This window comes from Lemur catta, chromosome 10 (assembly GCF_020740605.2).
Source record: "Lemur catta isolate mLemCat1 chromosome 10, mLemCat1.pri, whole genome shotgun sequence".
Lineage (NCBI taxonomy): Eukaryota > Metazoa > Chordata > Mammalia > Primates > Lemuridae > Lemur > Lemur catta.
Genome location: NC_059137.1, coordinates 5,719,633 through 5,740,748, shown reverse-complemented (window position 1 = coordinate 5,740,748; position 21,116 = coordinate 5,719,633). Strand labels below are relative to the sequence as shown.

Genomic DNA, 21,116 nt, shown 5'->3' with positions numbered 1-21,116 from the left:
GTGACAGTTGCATATTGTCTCCCACCTGGAGGATGTCCACCCAACCTGCTCCATTTGGAATGTTTGTGATCTTTGGGAAAAGCCTTTGTTCCATCTTTCACCATTAAGGAATCCACCTTCTCCGCTCATCATCTGCAGGGAACTTAGGAAACTCCAGCTTCTCTTGCTATGGGTCTTGCTGGTCTACGTGTTGAAAAGATTCTTACCTGGGGTTTCACATCAAATAAAGGAGCAATTTTCTGATACTCAAGGGTACAGTTGACTCTTGAACAACATGGGGGTTGGGGCACCATCACCCCCTCTCCTCAATGCAGTCAAAAATGTGTGTAAAACTTTTGACCCCCCAAAACTTTACTAACAGCCTGTTATTGACTGGAAGCCTTGCCAATAACATAAACAATTAACACAAATTTTGTATGTGATATGTATTACATACTATATTTTATACTAAAGTTAGCTAGAGAAGAGAAAATATTAAGAAAATCATAAAGAAGAAAAAACATACTATTATTCATTAAGTTGAAGTGGAGCGTCATAAATATCTTCATCCTCATCATCTTCGTGTTGAGCCGGCTGAGGAGGAGGAAAAGGAGGCATTGGTCTTACCGTGTCAAGGGTGGCACAGGCAGAAGGAAATCTGCATGGAAGTGGAGGCTTGCAATTCAAACCCGGGTTGGTCAAAGTTCAACTGTATATACTTTAACACCATCTTAAAGACACACCTCTGGTTTAAACTGAACACTGAATTTACCCCAAATGAAGATTATGTCAAGATGTAGCCTCCTACAGATTGACCTGACTGTTAAAACAGTTCCTTTCCCATTGCTTATGTATATAGCAACTAATACTTTTGAATAAATGGCTTTAAGTTTTTTTTAATGCTGAGAAATTTAAGAAGATATAATTAGATGTATCATGTTCACGGATTGGAAAACTCAGTATTGTTAATATATCCACTGTCCCCAAACTGATATATAGGTTTATGGCAATCTGCAATCAAAATCCCCACAGGCTTCATATAAGCTGACCGGGTGTTTCCACCACGTATATGGAAAGGCAAAGGACCTGCCCCAGCCGAAACCGCTGTATAACAGAACAAAGTGGGGCATGTATGCTACTTGGCCTCCAGACTCACTGTACAGCTACGGTAATCGATGTGGTGTGGCGGGACTAGCATAAGGACAGATAACTAAATCAATGGAACAGAATAGGGAGTCCAGAAATAGATCCACATTTATATGATCAATTAATTTTTAACAAAGGTGCCAAGAGAATTCGATGGAGAAAGGAAAGTCTTCAACCAGTGTTGTTAGAACAATTGGAAATTGATGTGGGGGAAAAGAGGAATCACCAAAGGGTTTTAAGAAGGGTGTGACCTACTCTGATTTGTGTTTTTAAGAACTCACCGGCTGTTGGGGGTGGAATGGTTGGAGGGGCAGCTGGGGTGGGCAGGAGAACCAACGAGGAGATCTCAGTAAGAAATTATATGGACCTGAGTAAGAGAAGATGGGAGACCAGTGTGGAGAAAGTGGACATGGAGAGAAAGGGGCAGACTGGACATATTTAGAAGATAGGAATCTCTCAGATCCTGGGGCGTCAGTTTCTCCACCTGCTCAGGCCTAGGTGCTGCTTTATGTTTAGAGACACCACCGAGATCACTTAGCTAGAAGGTCTGTAGGCTCCTAGAGAGCCCTGACCTGAGTGTAGGCAGGGGACAAGATGAAGGTCAAAGGCCATGGTGGCCCAGCCTGACGGGGGTGGGGTGGGGGGGTGGGAATCCCTCGGGCTACGTCCGACCCCAGGCCCAGGAACTGCTCTGCAGGGTAGGGGCTGGGACGGGGCTGAAGGTCCCCCCAGCAGAGGGAGGGGAGCAGGCAGAACACAGTCAGTCTACCCCCACCTTGGTCTCTACCTCTGCACAGCCACCCACCCAGGTACTCAATGGGGTGGGGCCCCTGCTGGCAGTCTGGGCCCCTGTTTGCTTCTCAAGAGAGTTGTGTCCTCACTGTTCCTCACGCCACCAGTGCCTGTGCGTCAGGAAGGGACAGTCCTCTGGGCTGGAGCCATTTCTGCATTGGGGAGTAAAGGTCCCGGATACCTGTGACCCTGGGACTGTGACCTCAGCTCCTGCACAGTTCAGCTCAAGCCGGAGCTAGAGCAGAGGGTTTGGGCAAGAGCTTCGGAGACCGGATTCCAGCCCTGCTTTGCCACTCATGTGCTGTGTGGCCTTGGGAAAGATACACCCTCTCTGTGCAGCAGGTTTCTGCCTGTGCGATGGGGATAACAGTAATGGCTACTTCATACCGGTAGCCATGGAGATGACAGTGCAGATGCTGGCCTCCCTGGGCCAGCGCTACAGATGAGAATACTGAGGCTGCCCTTGGGCTTGGGGGTGGGGGCGGGGGCGGGCACCACCCGACGTCACACAGCTGCTATGAGCAGGCTGTTTGTGGCCGTTCCTCACTTGCTTCCTGCTAGTGTGGAAGGCCCGGAGCTGGTCCAGCAAGTGGGCTGGGGGGGAGGGCAGCTGTCACCCCACCTCCTGGTAGGAAGGTGCCTCAAGCCACCCATGGGACCCAGCCCCACATGGCTCACCAGGGCACCCTCACCATCGCGGGACGCACCCTGGGCTTGGGTGCCACAGGGCTGGGGGGCTCACGAGGGAACTGGGCCATGGCTTTGTTTATGAATTGGTTTGATACCTCCTCCCTCCTAGAAGGACTCACAGTTTCTGCTCCTGGCCACGTGCTAGAGGCAGTAGGATGGGGGCTAGTTGGCAGTCAGATGGTAACTCAAGAGAGTGGGGACCTCAGGGTGGCAGCTGAGCAAGGTTCTCCCACCTCCCCGGGGTCCAGAGGCAGCTGATGACTGGGGAATCGCCTCTGTGGGGTCAGTCCTAGCTATGGAGCAACAGCCTTGGCCAGGGGCCCGGGACCTGCCGTTTTACTGGGGTTGTGGTTGCAGGGCCTGGTACTTTGGGCCTGCAGACCACGTTGGGAAACTTGTGGTGAGAGAGCCTCTGAAGACTAGGCTCGCAATTTCTTTTTACAAGCAAAAGACTCCACCTCTGTGAACCTCCGCCCTCCCTGCTGTCCGACGGGTTAGCGCCAGCCAGTCTTTCATTCATGCTTCCTGGGTGCCTCGGAGCTTGGTCAGGTGCCAGGCTCTGAAGAGACAGCCAGGAACCAGCCTGGACCGAGGGATGAAAGCCAGGCGCTCCCGTGCCGGCTCCGCCTCGGTTTTCTCATCCATTCCACGGGCTCCACTAGTGCGGGGAGAAGGGCCGGGCTTGGCGGCTGCAGAAAGGCCCGGGACGCCCGGCACGGGGTAAAGGTGAGCGCCAAGCTCCCTGCGCCCCGGGAGCTTTCACCCCCGCTCCCACCTTGAAGCGCTTTGAACGCCTCCCCCGGGCCGGCGGCAGGTCTCCGGCTAGACGGCTGCGGTCATCCTGCCAGTTGCGCGGGTTCCCACCACTGCCGCCAGCCCGCGGGCCAGGGCCGGGGACCGCGCCGGGTGCGCCCCCGGGGCTGTGCGGACGCGGGGCCTGGAGGCTCAGGCTGAGGGCGGGGGGGAAGGGACGAGGAAGGGGCGGGGCGAGGAGGGGTCAGGCCCCGCCCTCCCGCAGGTGGCGGCCGACGCTGAGCGGCTCCGCGAGGGGGCCGGGCCCGGGGGCGGGGTCTGTCGCGCGCGCCCCCCACGTGTCCCGGGTCCCCGGCCCTGCCCCCGGGCCTGTGCTTATAACTCGGGATGCGCGCCCCGGCCGGCCCTGCTCCGTCGCCTGCCGCCGCCGCCTGGCCCGGGTAAGGCGCCCCTGGCCCTCTGGCCTCCCACCCCTAGCCTAGGTCTCCCCTTCGCGGAGCAGCCGGCCGGAGGCGGAGGGGACCCGCGCGCGGGGCTCGGCCGGGGCGGGCGGAGGCGGCGGAGCCGGGTCCTGCTGCTCCAGCGCCGGTCGCCTGGTCCGCCCCTCGCCCTGGGGCCAGGCCGGGGCGTGAGTCCCAGGGTCCGAGAGCAGGTCGGGTTATTTGCTCCCTGTGCGGGGCCGGGGTCCTTCTGGATTGTCCTCTTCCGATCCGGCTTCCTCCGTGCCATGACGCCCCCAAATGGACACCTTGGGAGTCCGGGCGGTGTGGGGGCCCCGGTTCTCTCGCACCCTCTGAGACTCACCGGCTCTGTCTCTGCGTGAAACCGGAATTCCAGCCCCGCCTCAGCCCCTCGCCCTCTGGGGCTGGGGACATCGCTTTCCTCCGAGCCTCAGTTTACCCCGGGCAGGCGGGCACCGTGACCCTGGCTGCCCCCACGGCCTCGGGTGTGGCCGGGCTCCCTTCGCTGCTGGGAGCGGCCGTCGCCGGCTCTGCCCAGGTGGGGCTGGTGGCCTCGCGTTTCCTGCGGCCCTGGGCTTCGCCGTGGGAGGAGCCGCGGGGCAGGAATGTCCGCCCTCTGGGTAGCTGTTGCCTTTCGCCCCATGGGCGGCTGCGCCCTCCGGGAGGCAGGGTCATTGTGACAGCAGGAAACTACCATCCTGCCAGGCCACTTCCTCGGAGCAGGCCCGCATGCTTCAGCGTTCCTCTCTGCGAAGTGGACAGACCTGTCCTTTCTCCAGGGGAGACCCGAGGGGCCTGGGCTGAGGGGCCTGGGCTTTGATCCCTGGGCACCCAGCACTCGGCCAGTGGCAGGAGGGGGCGGAGAGGCCTGGATTCAGCCTCCCGCTTCCCAAGCTTCAGTTTCTCCTTCTGTTGGGGCCCGCCCAGCCTCAGGCACAGGGCTCAGGAAATGTTCGCAGATCCTAAGAGGCTGGGAAGGGCTCTGTAGACTGTTGAGCACTGTGCCTGGGTCCATTCCCTCCCTAACCAGGCCTGAGGTTAGGTTCTGCTGAAGGAGGGAGATGCAGCCACAAGGGGGGGAACTTCGGCCAGAAGTGGGGCCTGGGGCCCCTGCATTCGAAACTCCCTCTCTCCCAGCCCCTACCCCCAGGGTCCCCTTATTCCAGCCAGGGAAGGGGAGCCTGGGGGTGGAGGCCTGTCCTGGAGGGCCACTGAGAAGCAGTTCTGGCTCTCCCCAGCGCCTGTGGACCCAGTGAATGAATGAGTGGTGAATCCTGCCCACTGGGCACCTAGACCCGGGGCCAGGAGGTCTCAGCAGTCCTGAGTGCTCACGCTGGCCCCACCGCTGCCCGCCTGCTCTGGGCTTGGGCAGTCAGTTGACTCTGATGGTAGTTGTCAGGCCTGGGGCCCCAGGAGCCTTGGGGAGCAGCCAGGCCCAGAGCCACCTGCTGCATAAACACTTGCCCTGCTGGATCTCATCTTCGCCCCAGGGGCGTTGGGAGACAGGCCAGGACAGCCCCTGTGTCATGTGGCTTGCCTGTGGGCACCCAGGTGGAAAGAGTTAACCTCGGCTCTGATTCCTGATTCTTGCCCAATGCTTTCGGCAAAGCTGATGTTGCTGGCTCCTCCCCACCTCGGGCCAGGCTCCCTCCCCAGACTTGGGGTAGGCCAGGCACCCTCAGGCACTTTGATTTAGTAGCCTGAATAAATGAATGTGCTCTTCTTTTCTCCATAACCAAGAACAAACCAAGCTCAGCTGAGTTAGAATGTCAGAGAGGGGTTCCAGAATATTCCATGAGGCTGTAGTCCTGAGCTATGGCGTGCAGGGCATATGGAGACACAGAAGACTGGTGGTGGTGATTCCCTGGGGAGTTTGTGGTCTGGAAGGTTCCCAAAGCCAGGGGAGGAACCCTGCTGTCTCCCAGAGGCCAGGAGTGCAGGGCACCATGCACGAGGGACGCTTGTGCCCTGGGCCAGGTGTCAGCCTCCTCATATGTAAATAGGCGGTAATGATAGTCTCCACCTTGAAATGACGCATGTGTGACTCTGAATATAGTATGGGCTCTTGTCATCGTTCCAGCTGTGACGTTGTAGAGCGGCCGGGGTTTTCCTTAGTGTCAAGTGAGTGCCCAGGCTGGCTGGCCTGTTTGCTGGAAGCTGGCTGGGTGGCTTTGGCTGGGGCCATGGAGAATGGCCCCTGCCTTGCCCAGGAAGGCCAGGCTGGCAGGCAGTGAGGCACGAGGTCACCTCCCCCGCAGGTGTCTCGTCTGGTGAAGGATGTCTGGGCACGCGCCTGGGAGGTGGAAAAACCTGCCTTGGGCCTTGGGGACTGGAGGAGGCTGAGTTCAGCCAGGGTCTGCCAGGCGCCTCCCCAGGAAGGAAGCCCAGTGTGCTGGGGCGTCAGAACCAAAAGGATGTGTAGCATTTTGTGCAGATGGGGAAATTGAGGCCTAGTGAGTGAGGGACTTGCCCGAGGTCAGCCATGGCAGTGGTGCAGAGAGTTTGTGGGCACACACTTGGGGCCTGACTCTGAGCTCCTCCCCCCAGTATTCTTCTGAATCTCTGTGTTGCCCTGTGAGGGGCAGGCTGCTCTCACCCCCGGTTTGCAGATGAGTGGCCATGCTCAGAGAGCTTAAGCCACCGGAACCCAGGTCTGGTGGACTTAGCCCCTGTGCCCTACCGCAGTGGGCGCCCACTCCTCTCCCTGTTGCTGCCTCCCCGCCCCCATCCAGACCTCAGCTGATCGAGCTGTCAGCTGCATCTAGTTTCAGGCAGCTCAGGATTCCGTGGAGGCCGAGGGGGGAGGGTTCTGGGAGGCAGGAGCAATGCCAGTGTCCTATTGCATCACTCTCCCGGCCCACATGCCCAGCTCATTTCTGTGCACACCGGCACACACGTGCAAGCCCAAACACACACATGCATGCACACATACATGCACTTTCTCAGGTACAACCCCGGGTGCATACAGGCAGGCACACGAGCAGGGAAACACACACATGCCCTTTCTCATGTACACACTCCCAGGTACATGCAGCCCTCCTCCCCAAACACAAACACATGCACAAGAGCAGGCATGCACACACATGCCGTCAGGACCACACGCCCGGGTGCGCGCATTCCTTCACACTGCTCAGCCCGAGGCCGCACACGCAGCCTGGCAGCAGGAGGGCCCAGTGGTTTCTGAATGAGACCGTGCATAGGTCCCAGGCTCTCGGGGGATCCCAGCCCTCTCTTTTTGCTGTGAGGAGCTGACCTCCAGAGAGTAGAAGTAGCAGCGTCATTCTGAGTGCCTGCCACAGGCCTCTGGGAGACAGTCCCTGTCCCCACAGGGCTCAAAGCTGGGGGAGGACAATGGGAACAGAGCGTGACATGTGCTCTGATGGGAGATGAAGCGAGGTGGGAGCACTGAGGCCGGGCAGGCACAGGTGTGGGAACTTGCCCTGGGCCTCGTTGGGCTGGTAAGTGGTCTGTCTCCAAGGAGCTGCCCCTCCCCCCACTCCTGTGCCCACCCTCTTGGCTCCAGGCGCCTTTGGAAGGGGGCAGAGCAGGGGTAACTCTCAGAGCTGGGTAACTCTTGGGCCAGCCTCATCTCACCCACCCCAGACCACATATTGCCCAGCACCTCCCTCCCCCGAGTCTGCGAGAGTGTGCTAAGGAGCCGAGCTTGATCTGGGTTTGAATCTGGGCTCTGCCACTCACCAGCCCAATGAGGCCTAGGGCAAGTTCCTCAACCCAAGCCTCAGTTTCCCTGTCTCTAAAATGGGGATAACCTCAATGGAAGGGCTCATCACAGATGGATATGTCCATTGTCTTGATTGTGGTGATGGCGTCCCCTGTGAATACACATGGCGAAACTTGCTAAATTAGACACTTTAAAAATATGCAATTTATGGTATGTCCAGTGTACCTCAATAGAGCTGTTTTAAAATATGCAACGGCATGCCCCACCCACACCGCCAGCACCATGGCTCGCAAACACACAGGGTGGGCTCACACACGTTCCCCAAGTGCCTCCTGGGGCTGGAGGCAGGTGGCAGGCCAGGGGCCTGGGGCTCCTGGGCCTCCCCAGAGCTTGCACTCAGCGGGGCTACTCACAGGCCTTGGGTGTCTGGGAGGCCAGGTTCAGGGCTGCCAGGCAGGCAGCTGAGCAGCTTTTGCTTTTGCAGAGAGGTTCACTGAGCTGTGAAGACAGATTCAGATTCCGGACTCCAGGAACCCACACCTCCAATCCCAGGTACTTTGTACCTTGAGTCCTTCCTGCCTCCCTCTCCCCTCCTTCCCTCCATCCTCTATGGCCAGTTGCTTGGCTGCGGTTGCCATGGGCACCAGCTGCTGGCTCCAGGGTCAAGGCCTGGCAGGTGGTTGGATGCCCAGTGGAGGGGACAGTTGGGGGCACTGATCAGAACCACCCCCTCTTCCCCAACCGCACCATTCCATGAGATATTTCCCCTTCTAAGTCCAAAGGGCAGCAAGGGCCTGCGAGCCCGGCTGCCGGCGGGTGGGCCTGTGCCATGTGCCCACTGCGTACTCATGTGGTCGGGCTCCAAAGTCCGCCTGGCTGCATGTCCAGGCTGTGCAGCTCAGGACCGCAGCAGCCTGGGGAAGCCGCTTCTCTCAGGCACATGGAGGGTGCTCAGGACAAACCTGCATCATTGCAGCAGGGACAGCCAGGTGACCCTCCTGGACTCCCCTGGGTCTGTGGAGGAACATCCATGATCTTCCCCAGTAGTGTCTAATAAGGACCCCCAGGTGATCTTTGTTGGGATGCTGGGGCCAGGTGTCCACAGAGACTGGAACCAGATGGCCTGGGTCCAAATCTGGCCCTGATGCCTGTTGATCATATGACCTTGGGCGGGTGACCTTGCCTCTCTGACCCTCAGTTTCCTTTTCAGCAAAGTGGGCACAATAAAAGCACCTACTGTCAGGGCCACATGAGGAGTGCTGGGGGGAGGACAGGGTTCAGGGAGAGGCTTCTGGGCAGCAGGAACATGGCCACAACATCGAGGACACAGGAGGCCACGACACCCTCAGGCAGCATCAGTGCAGCTGGGGAGCAGGAGGGAGGGGGGCTGTGCACTCGTCCCTACGGCTGGGGCCAGCTCTGCTATCTGTGCCCCCTGGAAAGGACCCCGATTACAGAGAGGTGTTATGCTCTGCCCATCTCCTTCCCTCTCTGGGCCTCAGTTTCCTCACCTGCACCCTGGGGAGGTCAGTCTCTGAGCCCCCAACCTGAGCATTTGTAGAGTTGAATTCACCCCTCTCAGGGGTACTTGCATTTGAAAAGAGACAAGTGCCTAAAACTCCAGTGAGTGAAGGCTGGGGCGGGGGGCGGGGGGGGGGGCGGGTTCCAGGGGAGCGAGGAACCTGGGCAGCATGTCCTGCCCGGCGCATCTGCAGGTGGAGGCAGCAGCGTACGCCGGGTCAGAGCCGGCTTCCAGAGCCAGACCACGGTGCCCTCTGTGGCTGTGAGTCCACCTGACCCCTCTGAGCCCTGCTGTCCCCCTCCCCAGTGGGAGTGGCCACTCCTACCCTGTGGGCTTGTAGTGGGGGCTCAGGGAGGTCCACACCAGGCCCGCAGGGCCCTGCCCAGCACTGTCCTGCTAATGGGGGCCATGTCAGCTGCCAGAGGCCCAGAGCCAGCTCTCCCGACCACTGCACAGCCTTCAGATCCTGGCCTGGGCCGGACAGCTCAGCCTCGGACGCCTTCTCTGGCTGGCGGGGATTGGCTCAAAGAGACACCCCCCCCCCGCCCCCGCCAGCCCCAAACTCAGCTGTCAGCACTCCTGGGCCCCATCGTGGTATGTGGGGGGTGCAGTGTGCAGGGTCAGGGTCCCCAGGGGTGGGGGCATGGGGTGCAGGAAGGGGAACATCCTGTTCCCAAGGCCAAGGTGGGGGCTGGGCCTTGTGGGGCCAAGAGCCGTTGGCAGGGCCGGCAGGGGCCACCGGCTGCCCTGGGTCACTCGTGTGCTTCCTCTACTCCCTCCAGACGAGATGTCCAGCAAAGGCTCCGTGGTTCTGGCCTACAGTGGCGGCCTCGACACCTCCTGCATCCTCGTGTGGCTGAAGGAACAGGGCTACGATGTCATTGCCTACCTGGTAGGGAGGAGCCGGCTTGTCTGTCCTGTTGTCCCACCACCCATCCAGCCTGTCCTCTGCCAGCTTCTGTGGGGTTGTCTGCCTGGCTCCTCCCCCCGCTAAGCCTGTCTCGAACTGGAACTAGGAAAATAGCTTCTCACTGTGCTGCCTGACTTGCTTCATCTGTAAAATGGACATCCTTGAGCTGCCTCCCAGAGCCGGGGGCAGGGGCGACACAGAGTGACTTTGACAGTGTTTCTGGGCCAGGCTGCTTGGAGACAGGCCACAGGCTGGGACCCGCTACAGGCCGTGGGAGTCCCCATCAGCCTTCAGCCTCCAGTAATTCAGCAATGATTGTAGAATCCTGAGCTGGAAAGGCCCTGGCAGACCGCCTAGTTCTGGGATGGCAGATGGTCATACGTGACAGGTGGCATGTGATGCTGCTCCCCCATCCAGGGTCTATGGCGGTCATCCCTAATGAAACCAGCTTCACTCCTGATGAACCAGGACAGCCTCTAAATCCTTCTCTGTGTGGCTGTGCTATTCAGGACTCTTGGGTGCAAATTCTAGAAATTCAACTCTAACTTAAGCAACAAGGAAAAAACCCACAAGACAGTTCTTGGCTCGTGTAACTGAGAAGCCCAGGGGTATGATGGCTTCAGGCAGGGCTGGCTCCAGGTGCTTCTCCAGATCTGTCTCTGACTCTGCTTGGTTTCCTTCTTGGCCTCTCCACAGTGCAGGCAAGGCTGCCAGTAGGCCCCATTTGCCATCGTAGCCTGGTGACTCTCGTTGGCCAGAGTCACTGCCCACCATGCGTCAGTCACTACCGCTGAGTCGTGGGGGGCAGGCTTGGGCCATGGGCCTGCTCCTCCCGTGAGCGAGAGATGTGATTTGCTTCCATCCATCCCTGTGGAAAGGGTCCTCCCAGGAAGGAAAGTTCTGTTCCCAGGGGGAGGGAGGATGGGCCGCTAGACAGATAAAAGCTAACCATTGCCAAACCGAATGGCTTGTTTGGAGTCAATACACCACATCTAACTGCGCCTGATGCCCTTGACGTTCAGGTTGGGGGAAAGTGAGGCCCAGGAAGGGGAAGCACTTTGCTCACAGTCACCTGGCGAGTGATGGCCGCAGCTCAAGTGGCTGCAAAGAGCCCAGGGTGTGCTTATCTTGCCACTGCTGGGGCAGTTGGAGCTTGAAGCTGGCTGTATAGACCCCTGGGCTACCAGTTGGCAGGTTTACAAGTGAGTTTGAATTCAGATAAGCACCTGCAGCTGGGCTCTGGGCAAATTCCAGAGTCTGCTGAGCAGAATGCAGGGAGCGAGGCTCCAGCGCAGGGTCTGGGCAGCCGGCCATAGTCCAGCCAGCGGGAAACATGTCAGTGTCTAGACAGGGGCCATCGGAGCCAGGGGTCGGGGCAGAGATGGGAGCTCCTGAGCACGGGCCTCCCTGCCACCTGCCCACTCTGATGCCTCGGGAAGGGCAAGTCATTGCCCTTGGCTGGGGAGGGGAGCTGGAGGCTGAGCAGCTCCTGATGAACTAATCTTTGCACTCAGGGAGAGTTTGCTGGAAGAGATAGATGGGTTCAAGGACAACACACCTTCCAGCAATGACAGCGAACACTTGCATCCAGCAGCCCGTGTGGCCGGGGCCAGGCTCAGCCAGTCCTCCGACCCATAGAAACAACTTCTCAGCACAACCCAGCATCCAGCTCCCAGTATTAGCTCCCAGAAGTATCCCAACCTCGCCAGCCCCTGGGCTGTGCCCTTTCTCCTCCGTGCCATGACCTGGGCTGTCCAATGGAAGCCTCCCTAGAGGAGGTCTCTGTGTGTTGATGGTGCCTGCCCAGGCTCTGCCCAGGGGCTGACAGTCCTGTCCCACTGTCTTATCTGCCCTGGGCTGATGGGGCCTCTCTGCTTCCACCCCCCAGGCCAACATCGGCCAGAAGGAAGACTTTGAGGAGGCCAGGAAGAAGGCACTGAAGCTCGGGGCCAAAAAGGTACCAAGTGGGAGGCAGAGTTGGGGCCTTGGAGTGGGGGGTGGCATGGGAGGACAGCGGGTGGTCCTGCCCCAGAGCTCCCTCCTCCATCCCTTCCAGTTTGTCTTCTTGCCACCAAGAGTATGAGATCAGTCCTTCTTTTTTGGAAGTGTGAACACTATCATCTTTCTGCTTCCCCCAACCCTTCTTCCATCCCCACTCCTCTCCATCTATCCATCTCTTCCCTGTCCATCCACCCACCCACCTGCGCCTCCCTCTTTTATCTCTCTGTACATGCATCTATCCATCTATCATCCATCCATCTATCCCTCATTCCTACATCTATCATCCGTCAACCATCCGTCATTCATCCATCCATCCATCATCCTCCACCACCCATCCACCCATCATCCTTCCATCATCCATCCATCCGTCATCCATCCACCACCCATCTACCTTCCATCATCCATCCATCCATCATCCATCATCCTTCATCCATCCACCCATCATCCATCTATCATCCATCCATCATCCATCCATTCATCATCCATCATCCATCCACCCATCATCCATCCATCCACCCATCATCCATCCATCATCCACCCATCATCCATCCATCATCCATCCGTCATCCATTCATCCACCCATCCATCATCCACCCATCATCTATTTACCCTCTTTTATCTCTCTATCCATCTACCCATTCTTCCATCCATTCAACAGAATCAGAAACTCCAGTTGAGTCCAGAGCATTGACTGTGTATCTAAGTATGTGGCAGGCAGGCCTCTGTTGGGTTCAGGTTGGATATGGTGAATGGGGCCAATGTGGGGCCTGCCCACACATGCTTACTCCCCATGAGGAAGTCCCTGCCACTTGTGAAGTCCCTGTCCCTTCACTTGGGGGAGTGAGCAAAGAACACAGCAGGGATGTTGTGAAAGGCCACCAGCCCACCTGCTTGGTGAAAATTGATCTCCCCTCTGCAGGGCACTTCTGCAGGGTTGCAAGAACCTGAAATCGCACCTGGCATGTGGGAAGGGTTCGATGAACATGTAAAATGAGTGTGTGAGGGACTGAGTGTCCCCGTCCCAGATCACCCACTGGCCACAGGCCGGGAACTAGAATGTCCTTTGTGTCCCCCAAGTCCTAGAGAGAAGAGGGGTTGTCTGAGCCATATTCCAGTAAGTGGGAAAAGAACACCTGAGTGTCAAGGTGAGGGTGCACTTTCAGCCAGCACATGCGTAGGCTTTGTGTACAGATGTCTTTAGTCCGTTACTCCAGAAGAGCAATTCTCAAGCCTTTTGGTCTCAGGCCCCTTCTACACTCTTAGTTATTTATTTGTAATTTTTAATGTTTATTTTCTTGCATATGACATTAGGATATAGTCCTAATTGCTTTCTTTTCTTTTTTATTTCATTTAAAAAAATTTTTTTTTGTAAATAATTATAGACATGCAAGAAGGGGCAGAAATAATATAAAGCATCTCTTGACTCTTAAAATGTACTGAGGGCCCCAGAGAGGTTTTGTGGATTCTTCATTGGTATTTATCACCTTAGAAAGAAAAGCTAAAATTTTTTAAATAAACAGTGTTAACCACATTATATGTTAACATAAGTAACATTTTTACTTAGAGAAAGTAACTATTTTCTCAAACAAAGCATTTTAGTAAGAGCTGCATTGGTTTACATTTTTGCAAATCTTCTTAATATCTGGCTTAACAGAGGACAGACTCTCATAGCTGTTTCTGCATTCAGTTTGTGATATATTGTTTTGGTTGAAATTTATGAAGAAAATTTGCCCTCCCAGATGTATCAGTGGAAAGAGAGGAATATTTTAATAACCTTTTCAGATAGGTGGGGCCATTCTTTGATACTGCCCCAAAATTTAACAAGTAGCAGTTTCTAAAGACTTGTGTCTGAAACCACAGCAATGAACTTTTCGTTCTTTGTGGCATTAAAACCTGCAGGTCCATCTTGCACCTTGAATGGATCTTTCCCTTGTATAAGATTGTGTATCATGCATTAGTCCCTTGAGAAATATTGTTTCACTGAGTTACACAGATCTTCCAAATGTTGATATATTTCATTATAGTATATCAAAACATCATATTCATTAAGATCACCACTACTCACATCAGAAGTATTGGGAAGCTGTGAATCTTACAGTGTCAGATACAAATTTTCCAAAATTCTGATTTTCATTGGAAGGCTTGAATTTTATCTCTAGCAACAAACACAGTCAATTTTTCTTGAAACAACAGTTTCATTTCATTCATTTTTGTAAAAATATTGGCCAGAACCCCAGTCTGAGTGTCCATGTTTTGTCTGTCAGTCCAGTGGTCTATGAAAAAAGTGGCTAGTTTAGCTTGTAACTCAAACATCACGTGTGCTTTTTCGTTTGTACTTCAGAGCGTAGCAGCAGTGCTTCCTGTTTATTTCACATTTCATACTCAAGGGTCGAGATTTAGTAAAAGTGAACATTTTACCTCTCCATCAAGGCTATTCATAAGTGAAATTGGCGCTGTGAGGGTGTGGCATGAGCATAGTGACTATGAGTATAGTCTGGGGCCTCTGCCCTGAGTCACGAGAGGGCACCAGCCCCTGCCCCCATCATTGCTTTGTACCATCAGTGCAAATGTCAACATAGTGAAAACATCAAATGACGTCTTAGTATCATTATAACAAATGTTTTCACTCAGAGTCTTCTTGAAAGGATCTTGGGGACCCCTGGAGGTCTACATTTTGAGGACTATTCCTCTAGATTGGGGTTTCCCAACCTGGGCACTGTTTATCGATACATGTGGCTGGCTGTCCTATGCATTGCAGGGTGTTTAGCAGAATCCCTGGCCTTTACCCAGTAGATGCCAGAATCACCACTCCACTGCCTGACCTAGCAGTTGTGACAACCAAAAATAGCTCCAGATATTGCCAAATGCCTTCTAGGGGACAAAACCATCCCTGGCTGAGAACTGCTGCGCTAGATCTTTGGTGGCAACTAAGTTCCATCTTGTTGGGAGGGATTTAGGAGCCATATCCAGCTTCAACTAGATGGCACATCAGGATTGATTAGCAATGCCTGCCATGAGTGCAGGAGGGAGAGTAACAGTGCGACATGCTGGAATCCATGAATGACAGCTACTACAGATGCAGCGGGAAAAATGGGGGCACAGCTTGCTGCCATCCACTGTGGGTGTCGGCCTTGATGCAGGCCACCTGAGCCCCCAGGGCTCTGCATTCTGACTGGGCTCTGTCCTTGCTGAACATGGGCTCCTCCCCGACAGGTGTTCATCGAGGACATCACCAAGGAGTTTGTGGAGGAGTTCATCTGGCCGGCCGTCCAGTCCAGTGCACTGTATGAGGACCGCTACCTCCTGGGGACCTCCCTCGCCAGGCCCTGCATCGCCCGCAAACAGGTGGAGATTGCCCAGCGGGAAGGAGCCAAGTATGTATCTCACGGCGCCACGGGAAAGGTGAGGCACAGCGACAGTGGCACCTGGGTAGGGCTGGGCGAGGGACAGGGAGGCGAGGGCCCTGCGGAGGAGACCAGACAACCAGGGTGGCGAACGACCCTCGGGCGGCTTTGGGCTGTACCTGCAGACGGTGTGATGTGCAGCAGGCAGCCTGGTTTTGTCGGGACGCCAGTGAGAGGAAGAGGGTCGCTGGTCCCTGTGTGCTGCGTGCTGGGAGTCCGCCTGACTGTTGAGTCCCCCAGCCTCCCTTTGCTGTGGGAGCTCTGTCACCCATTTGGCAGACCTGTGCTGGGGGTCGGGGACATCGTCACGGGCCAAGGTCGCAGAGTCGCCGTGGGACATAGTGGAAAGGGTCAGAGACCCGAGTTGGCAGAGCGGGTTCAAACCCCAGCTCTGCCGCTGGCTCGCTGCGGGCATCTGGGAGGGGCCCCGCCCCTTTCTGAGCCTCAGTTTCTTCATTTGCAAAACTAAGAACCCCTGTCTTAGTTTCCTAGGGCTGCAGTGTCAACGTGTCACAAACTGGTGGCTTAGGACACAAGTGTACTGTCTCAGTTCAGGAGGCCAGAAGTCCAGAGTCAGGGCGTCGCAGGGCCACACCCCCTCTGAGGGTGCCAGGAAGGGTCGTTCCAGGCCTCTCTCCAGCTTCCGGCAGCCTCAGGTGTTCTGGGCGTGTTGCCCCATCCTCCTGTCCTGACGTCATGGGCTGTCTCTTCCCTGTGTCCTCACGTCGTCTTCCCCCTGAGTGTCCATCTCTGTGTTCACAACACCCCTTGTTAAGGGACCCCAGTGTCATGGATGAAGGCCCACCCTAGTGACTCCGCTTGACCTGATACCTGTGATACCAAATGAGGCCCCACACTGAGGCACGGAGGTTAGGACTTGAACCTGTCTTTTTGCGGGGGGCACAATCCAGCCCATCACACCCCTACCTCCGGCCTGCATGTGCCCGGCGTGTGTGCCAGTGCAGACTGGGGGAGCCCTGGGGCGCGGGAGGCAGGGAAGCCCTGGGCCCGCTGCCTCGCAGGTGGCAGCCCTTAGGAACAGGGGTTCCTCACAACGTGGCAACTGTCAGGTGACGTTTTTATAAAGACTCTGGAATCCTGAGCTCTCAGAGTTAGTGAGCACCACGCCAAGAGCCCCATGCGAGAGTCGGCTGTGAAACAACCCACGGTTAGCAGGCTCCGAAACTCCACAGTGACGGGGAGCTCACTACCCACCGCCAGGCTGGTCGGGGTGCTGATGGCGGGACAGGCCCCGGCTCACTGCGGTGCAGGGACACACACGGCTGAGGTTAAGGTGGAGGAGACATGACCTGGGGGTGGCCTTGCAAACAGCCACCACCAGGATGGCACTGGCCACGTCTCTGAAAACTCACGCTCTCTTCTATTTTCCTGGGCACTAGTTCAACGAGCGTGTACCGGCCACCTGTACAGCGCTGGCCGCCTGCTGGCACAGGACGGTGTGGGACTTCCTGGGCCTGTGAGTGCCCGCAGGGAGCCCTGTCCTAGCGAGGGGGAGGAGAACAGGTGCAAGGTGAGGAGCTGGAGGGTCTGTGCCAGGGGTCCTGGGGGCAGCGGGCAGGGGGCCGAGGGAAGCTGTCTTACAGAGCTTGGCCCGAAGGATGAGTGCAGTGACTAAATAATAGGGTATGGGAAGAGTGTGCCAGGCAGAGGGAACAGCCTGTCAAAGGCCTAGAGCCAAGAGGCCCAGAGTGACAGTCCGTCTGGGGGCTCAGAGCGGGAGCTATGGCTGTGGGAGAAGCAGGGGTCAGGGCTGGGTGGGGCCAAGCTGAGGGGCCTGGCTTCATCCTGAGGGCAGTTGGTTAGGGGGTGTGGGAGGGTCCCAGGCTGGAGCGGGGTGGCCCGGCGACTCCCCCTTGGGATGTTGTGGGGAGGGAAGAGACCAGTGAGAGTCTCACACTCCGACCCTCGCCCCCAGTTTTCACTAACACTCCGGCTGTGGATGAGAAGAGGGGGGTAGGGTCGTGTGCGCCACCCCCATGCAAGGCTGGTGGCAGAGGAGGGCACGAGGGAGAGAGTCCTGAGGTCCAGGACGTGGGGCTCGGCGCCTGCACGGCTGGGTTCAGGTCATAGCCCCACAGCTTCCACGTCGTGTGACTTTACACCCAATAGCCTCCATTTCCTCTTCTGTAAAATAAGGATGAAAACGGAGCCCAGCCCGCGGGGAAGTTAGGAGCAATGAGTAGGACTATGCCAGTACAGTGCTTGGCACAGGGCCTGGCACAGCAAGGAAGTGTCCTAATGGTGAGATCACCAGACCGGTTCTGGGGGCAGAGGAAGGTCATTGAGAACAAACTCAGTGCAGAATAAACAAAGCCCCTGAGCCATCTCATCTGCCCAGGTGGATTGAGCTGGGCAGTGAGCTCCCCATCCTGGGAGGCATTCAAGCCGTGTGGGGGAGGCAGGGGATCAGGATTCTGGAAGGGGTCCTGCTCAGAGAAGTTCTCTCCAACGGTACCGCTAAGAGGGCTTGTGGGGCGAGTGGATGCGTGTGCGAGTGCGTCTGCCCTGGCTCAGGTATTCCCCGCGTCCGGGCAGAGACCCCCGCCCCAGACCAGCCACAAGCAGCCGGGAATAGCCGCCGCGGCTGCGCGCCCCTCCTCCGCGTGGCCACCAGAGGGCGCCAGAGGCTTGGGTTTGAGCCTTCGGAGCCGACAGGGGAAGGCGCTGCCCGGCGTCCTCTATGTCCCGCGCGGCCCGCAGGGCTCAGCCCTGAGGACTTGGGGGCACCCCGCATTCACACCCAGGGGCCACGGAAGGGACAGGCAGGCTCCAATCGCTGGGGGTCTCCAAGTCAGCGGCAGGAAGGCCATCTGGGGTGCCAGTTGCTGGTGCCACCCCGGCTCTGCCACCTCTTTCTCGAGGGTTGACAGGCGAGGCATACTTCCATGCCTCAGTTTCCTCTTATGTAAAGTACCTGGGAAGCCCCCAGCAGCCTTGGGAGACAATTTCCAAGAACTGGGATGTGAGTGGAGAGGACCAGGAAGGCTGGAGACAGGGAAGGAGCCAGGCCCTGGGGTCCCCTTCCAGCCTGGGGCGTTCATTCGTTCATCTGTGAATATCTCCCTGGCGCTGGCTCTCTGCGCACCGGGCGCTGTCACAGCATGGGCCGGGTGGAGTCACGGGGGCCTTTGGGCTCAAGGAGGGTGACGCCGGAGTGTCCAGGGGCAGCGAGAGTTAGCAAGGGCATCCCAGGCTGGGAACAGCCTGTGCGAAGGCCTAGAGGCTGAGGCAGCCCCTCCCCAGTGCCCCCCAGACAGCACGAAACGGAGCCACGTTCCCACCTTCCAGGCCTGCGGCCAGCCTGGGCCCCGCATGGCCCCAGAGCTGCACAGAAGCCAGGGTGGCCTGGCGGGGTCTCCCTCCCCCCGGTTCTGGAACAGGGGCCTGGAAATACGAGCCTGGACTCTGGGAGGCAGGAGTTTTGTAAGTGGCACCATCTGTATGGCTGTCCCAGGGCAGATGGGAAACCCCGAGGCCCTGCAGTCCCCAGTGGGCCCGTGTTTACACATGTGTTACGTGCGTGTGCACACATCATGTGTGCACACACATGTGGGAGATACTACACCCCCTTCTTCTGGGGGAGCTGCCAGGGGCTGCCCTGGTGCTTGGGGTCCGGGAGGAGGACTGGCTCTTGCTGGGATCGAGTTTGAACCCAGGGACTTGTTTGTTTGGCGTCCTCGAGGTTCTCTGGCTCCTGAACAGATGGGTGTCCCGTGGCGGCGTCTGGAGGGGCAGACACCAGCCCGGCCGGGCCTGGCTGGGGAGCACAAGCCGCCTTTGTGTTGGGGAAACATGAAGCCGAGCGGGAAACTGCCGGGTGCAGCACTCGGCCGCGTCGCAGATCTAAAACCAGGCTGCCTGCTAGCACGGCTGCCATTGCTGCAGGCAGCACTGGCCTGGGGCTGGGCGAGTGTGACCACCCTCACCTCAGTGTCCCCATCTAGAGGATGGGGACAATAATGGATCCTGCCTCTCAGGCAGCCGTGAGGATTCAGTGGGTTCGTTATGTGCGGAGCACAGACCGGCTGCCCGAGTGTAAACTGCTAGGTTGGGCGTGTTTGCTGTGTGACCCCGGGCAAGCAGCTTCACCTCTCTGAGCTTCATTTTCCTCATCTGTAAAACAGGGTAACACGTCCCACTGGCTCCGGTGGCTCTCCAAGTGGGAGCACCTAGTAGCTGCTCACTGGAGGGACTGAGTGGAGGGTGAGCAGGGCCGGCCCTGGGAGTCGGGGAGGAGTGCCCGCCGCACGCACGGCTCTGGCTCCACGGAGAGGGGCTGGAACCTGTACCAGACTCCGGAAAATGACATGTCATTCCCACCGCTGCCTGGCTGCGCCGTGCAGTTTTCACAGTAGGCAGAAGGTCTCTCTGTTATTTCCGCAGCGTTAAGTCTCCCTCGTCCACCAGCCAGCAGGGAGCAGGCAGCGAGCAGGCAGCTCTGTGCTCCCCGGCTCCGGGCTCCGAGCTGCTGGCCACGCCGACCCTGCCCTCCTCCTCCTCCCCCTCCTCCTCCTCGTCACCATCAGTGTGGGCAGCAGCAGAGGCTGTGTTGGCGGGGGTGGGGGTGGAGTAACTCTCCACTTGACAGCTGGTGTGGGCGAGGTGGGCCCCACCCTCAGCTGTGTGTCCTTGAATTAGTCCCTTTCCCTCTCTGGGCCTCAGTTTCCCTGTCCGTGCAAAGAAGAGCTGAGGAGTGAAAGGCCCTCAGGGTCATCTGGTTCCATCTCCTCCCCTCAACCAGCCATTGCAGAGATGGGGAAACTGAGGCTCAGAGAGGCGACAGGACTCCCAGTTCTATGGGTGCGTGGGATCAAGGGGCCAGGGTGCCCAAGCCCCAGAGTGAGCTTGTCTCTAGACTGGGACAGGGGTGTCAGGCAGGTGGGGACCTTCAGGGAGAGGCTCGTGTGGGCAGCTCAGGGTGGCCGTGAAGGACGGGGCCCTCCGGGCCTGCAGCCCCGTCCACGTGCTGTGGGCTGGACCATCGCCTACGTGAGCCCACCCTACACTGCCAAGTGCCCCAGTGTGCACGCCCCTCCCTGCCACACACCCACACATACATGACCCTCCAGTGCACGTCCCTACATGTGTGCACGCTCCGCCCTGCTATGTCTCTGCCACATGCTGCGCCTGTCCCTGTGCCCCCCCACCCCCCAGAACCCAGCGCCCGCTCTGTGACTTCTGACGCCCTCTGTTCGTGTTTCAGGGGAACGATCAGGTCCGGTTTGAGCTCTCCTGCTACTCGCTGGCCCCCCAGATTAAGGTAGGACGTTTCTACTCCCCCGAGGGGTCAGGGTGCGGGCTTTAGGGGGGTCCCACAGGACAGAGCCAGTGTGCTCCTGCATGCTGTCCGTGGTGGGGCTGCCCGTCGGGTGGCCAGTCTGCGGGGGACACCACCGTCTCCCTGGCATTCATTCTTCCGGGAGGTGCTGTCCCGGTGCCGGGGTGGCCGGGCCACTGGACAGAGGGTGTTGCTGCCCTTCAGCCAGTGTCCTTGGTGTCCCCTGGTGCAGCCAGGACAGCTCTGGGACATGGTCGCTGGTTTCTGGGCTGCCTGGAGCCCTCCCACCCCCGGTCAGGGTCACCCAGCTCCCCACCCTGGCCCCTGTGCCTGGCCTGCTGCTGCCGCCCCTGCCCCTCCTGCTTGACCTTGGACCTGGCCTGTGTCCATCCACGGACGCGCGGATGCCTTCGTCCCCTCCCTCACCCATTCGTCCCCTAGTCTCTACCAAGTGCCTCCTTGCGCAGGCCCCGGCCG

General features: G+C 57.9%; 1 protein-coding gene across 1 annotated transcript in view; it reads left to right on the top strand.

Annotated features, from left to right (window-relative positions):
* Window positions 1-3,562: 3,562 nt before the first annotated feature.
* ASS1 (argininosuccinate synthase 1) overlaps window positions 3,563-21,116 on the top strand; it is a 50,668-nt gene continuing 33,114 nt past the window's right edge. Inside the window, exons 1-6 of the mRNA XM_045563741.1 lie at window positions 3,563-3,800; window positions 7,988-8,055; window positions 9,808-9,917; window positions 11,824-11,892; window positions 15,150-15,338; window positions 20,565-20,621. Of these exons, the coding sequence (XP_045419697.1) occupies window positions 9,813-9,917; window positions 11,824-11,892; window positions 15,150-15,338; window positions 20,565-20,621 (420 nt within the window). The 5' untranslated portion in view covers window positions 3,563-3,800; window positions 7,988-8,055; window positions 9,808-9,812. The remainder of the gene's footprint in view (window positions 3,801-7,987; window positions 8,056-9,807; window positions 9,918-11,823; window positions 11,893-15,149; window positions 15,339-20,564; window positions 20,622-21,116) is intronic.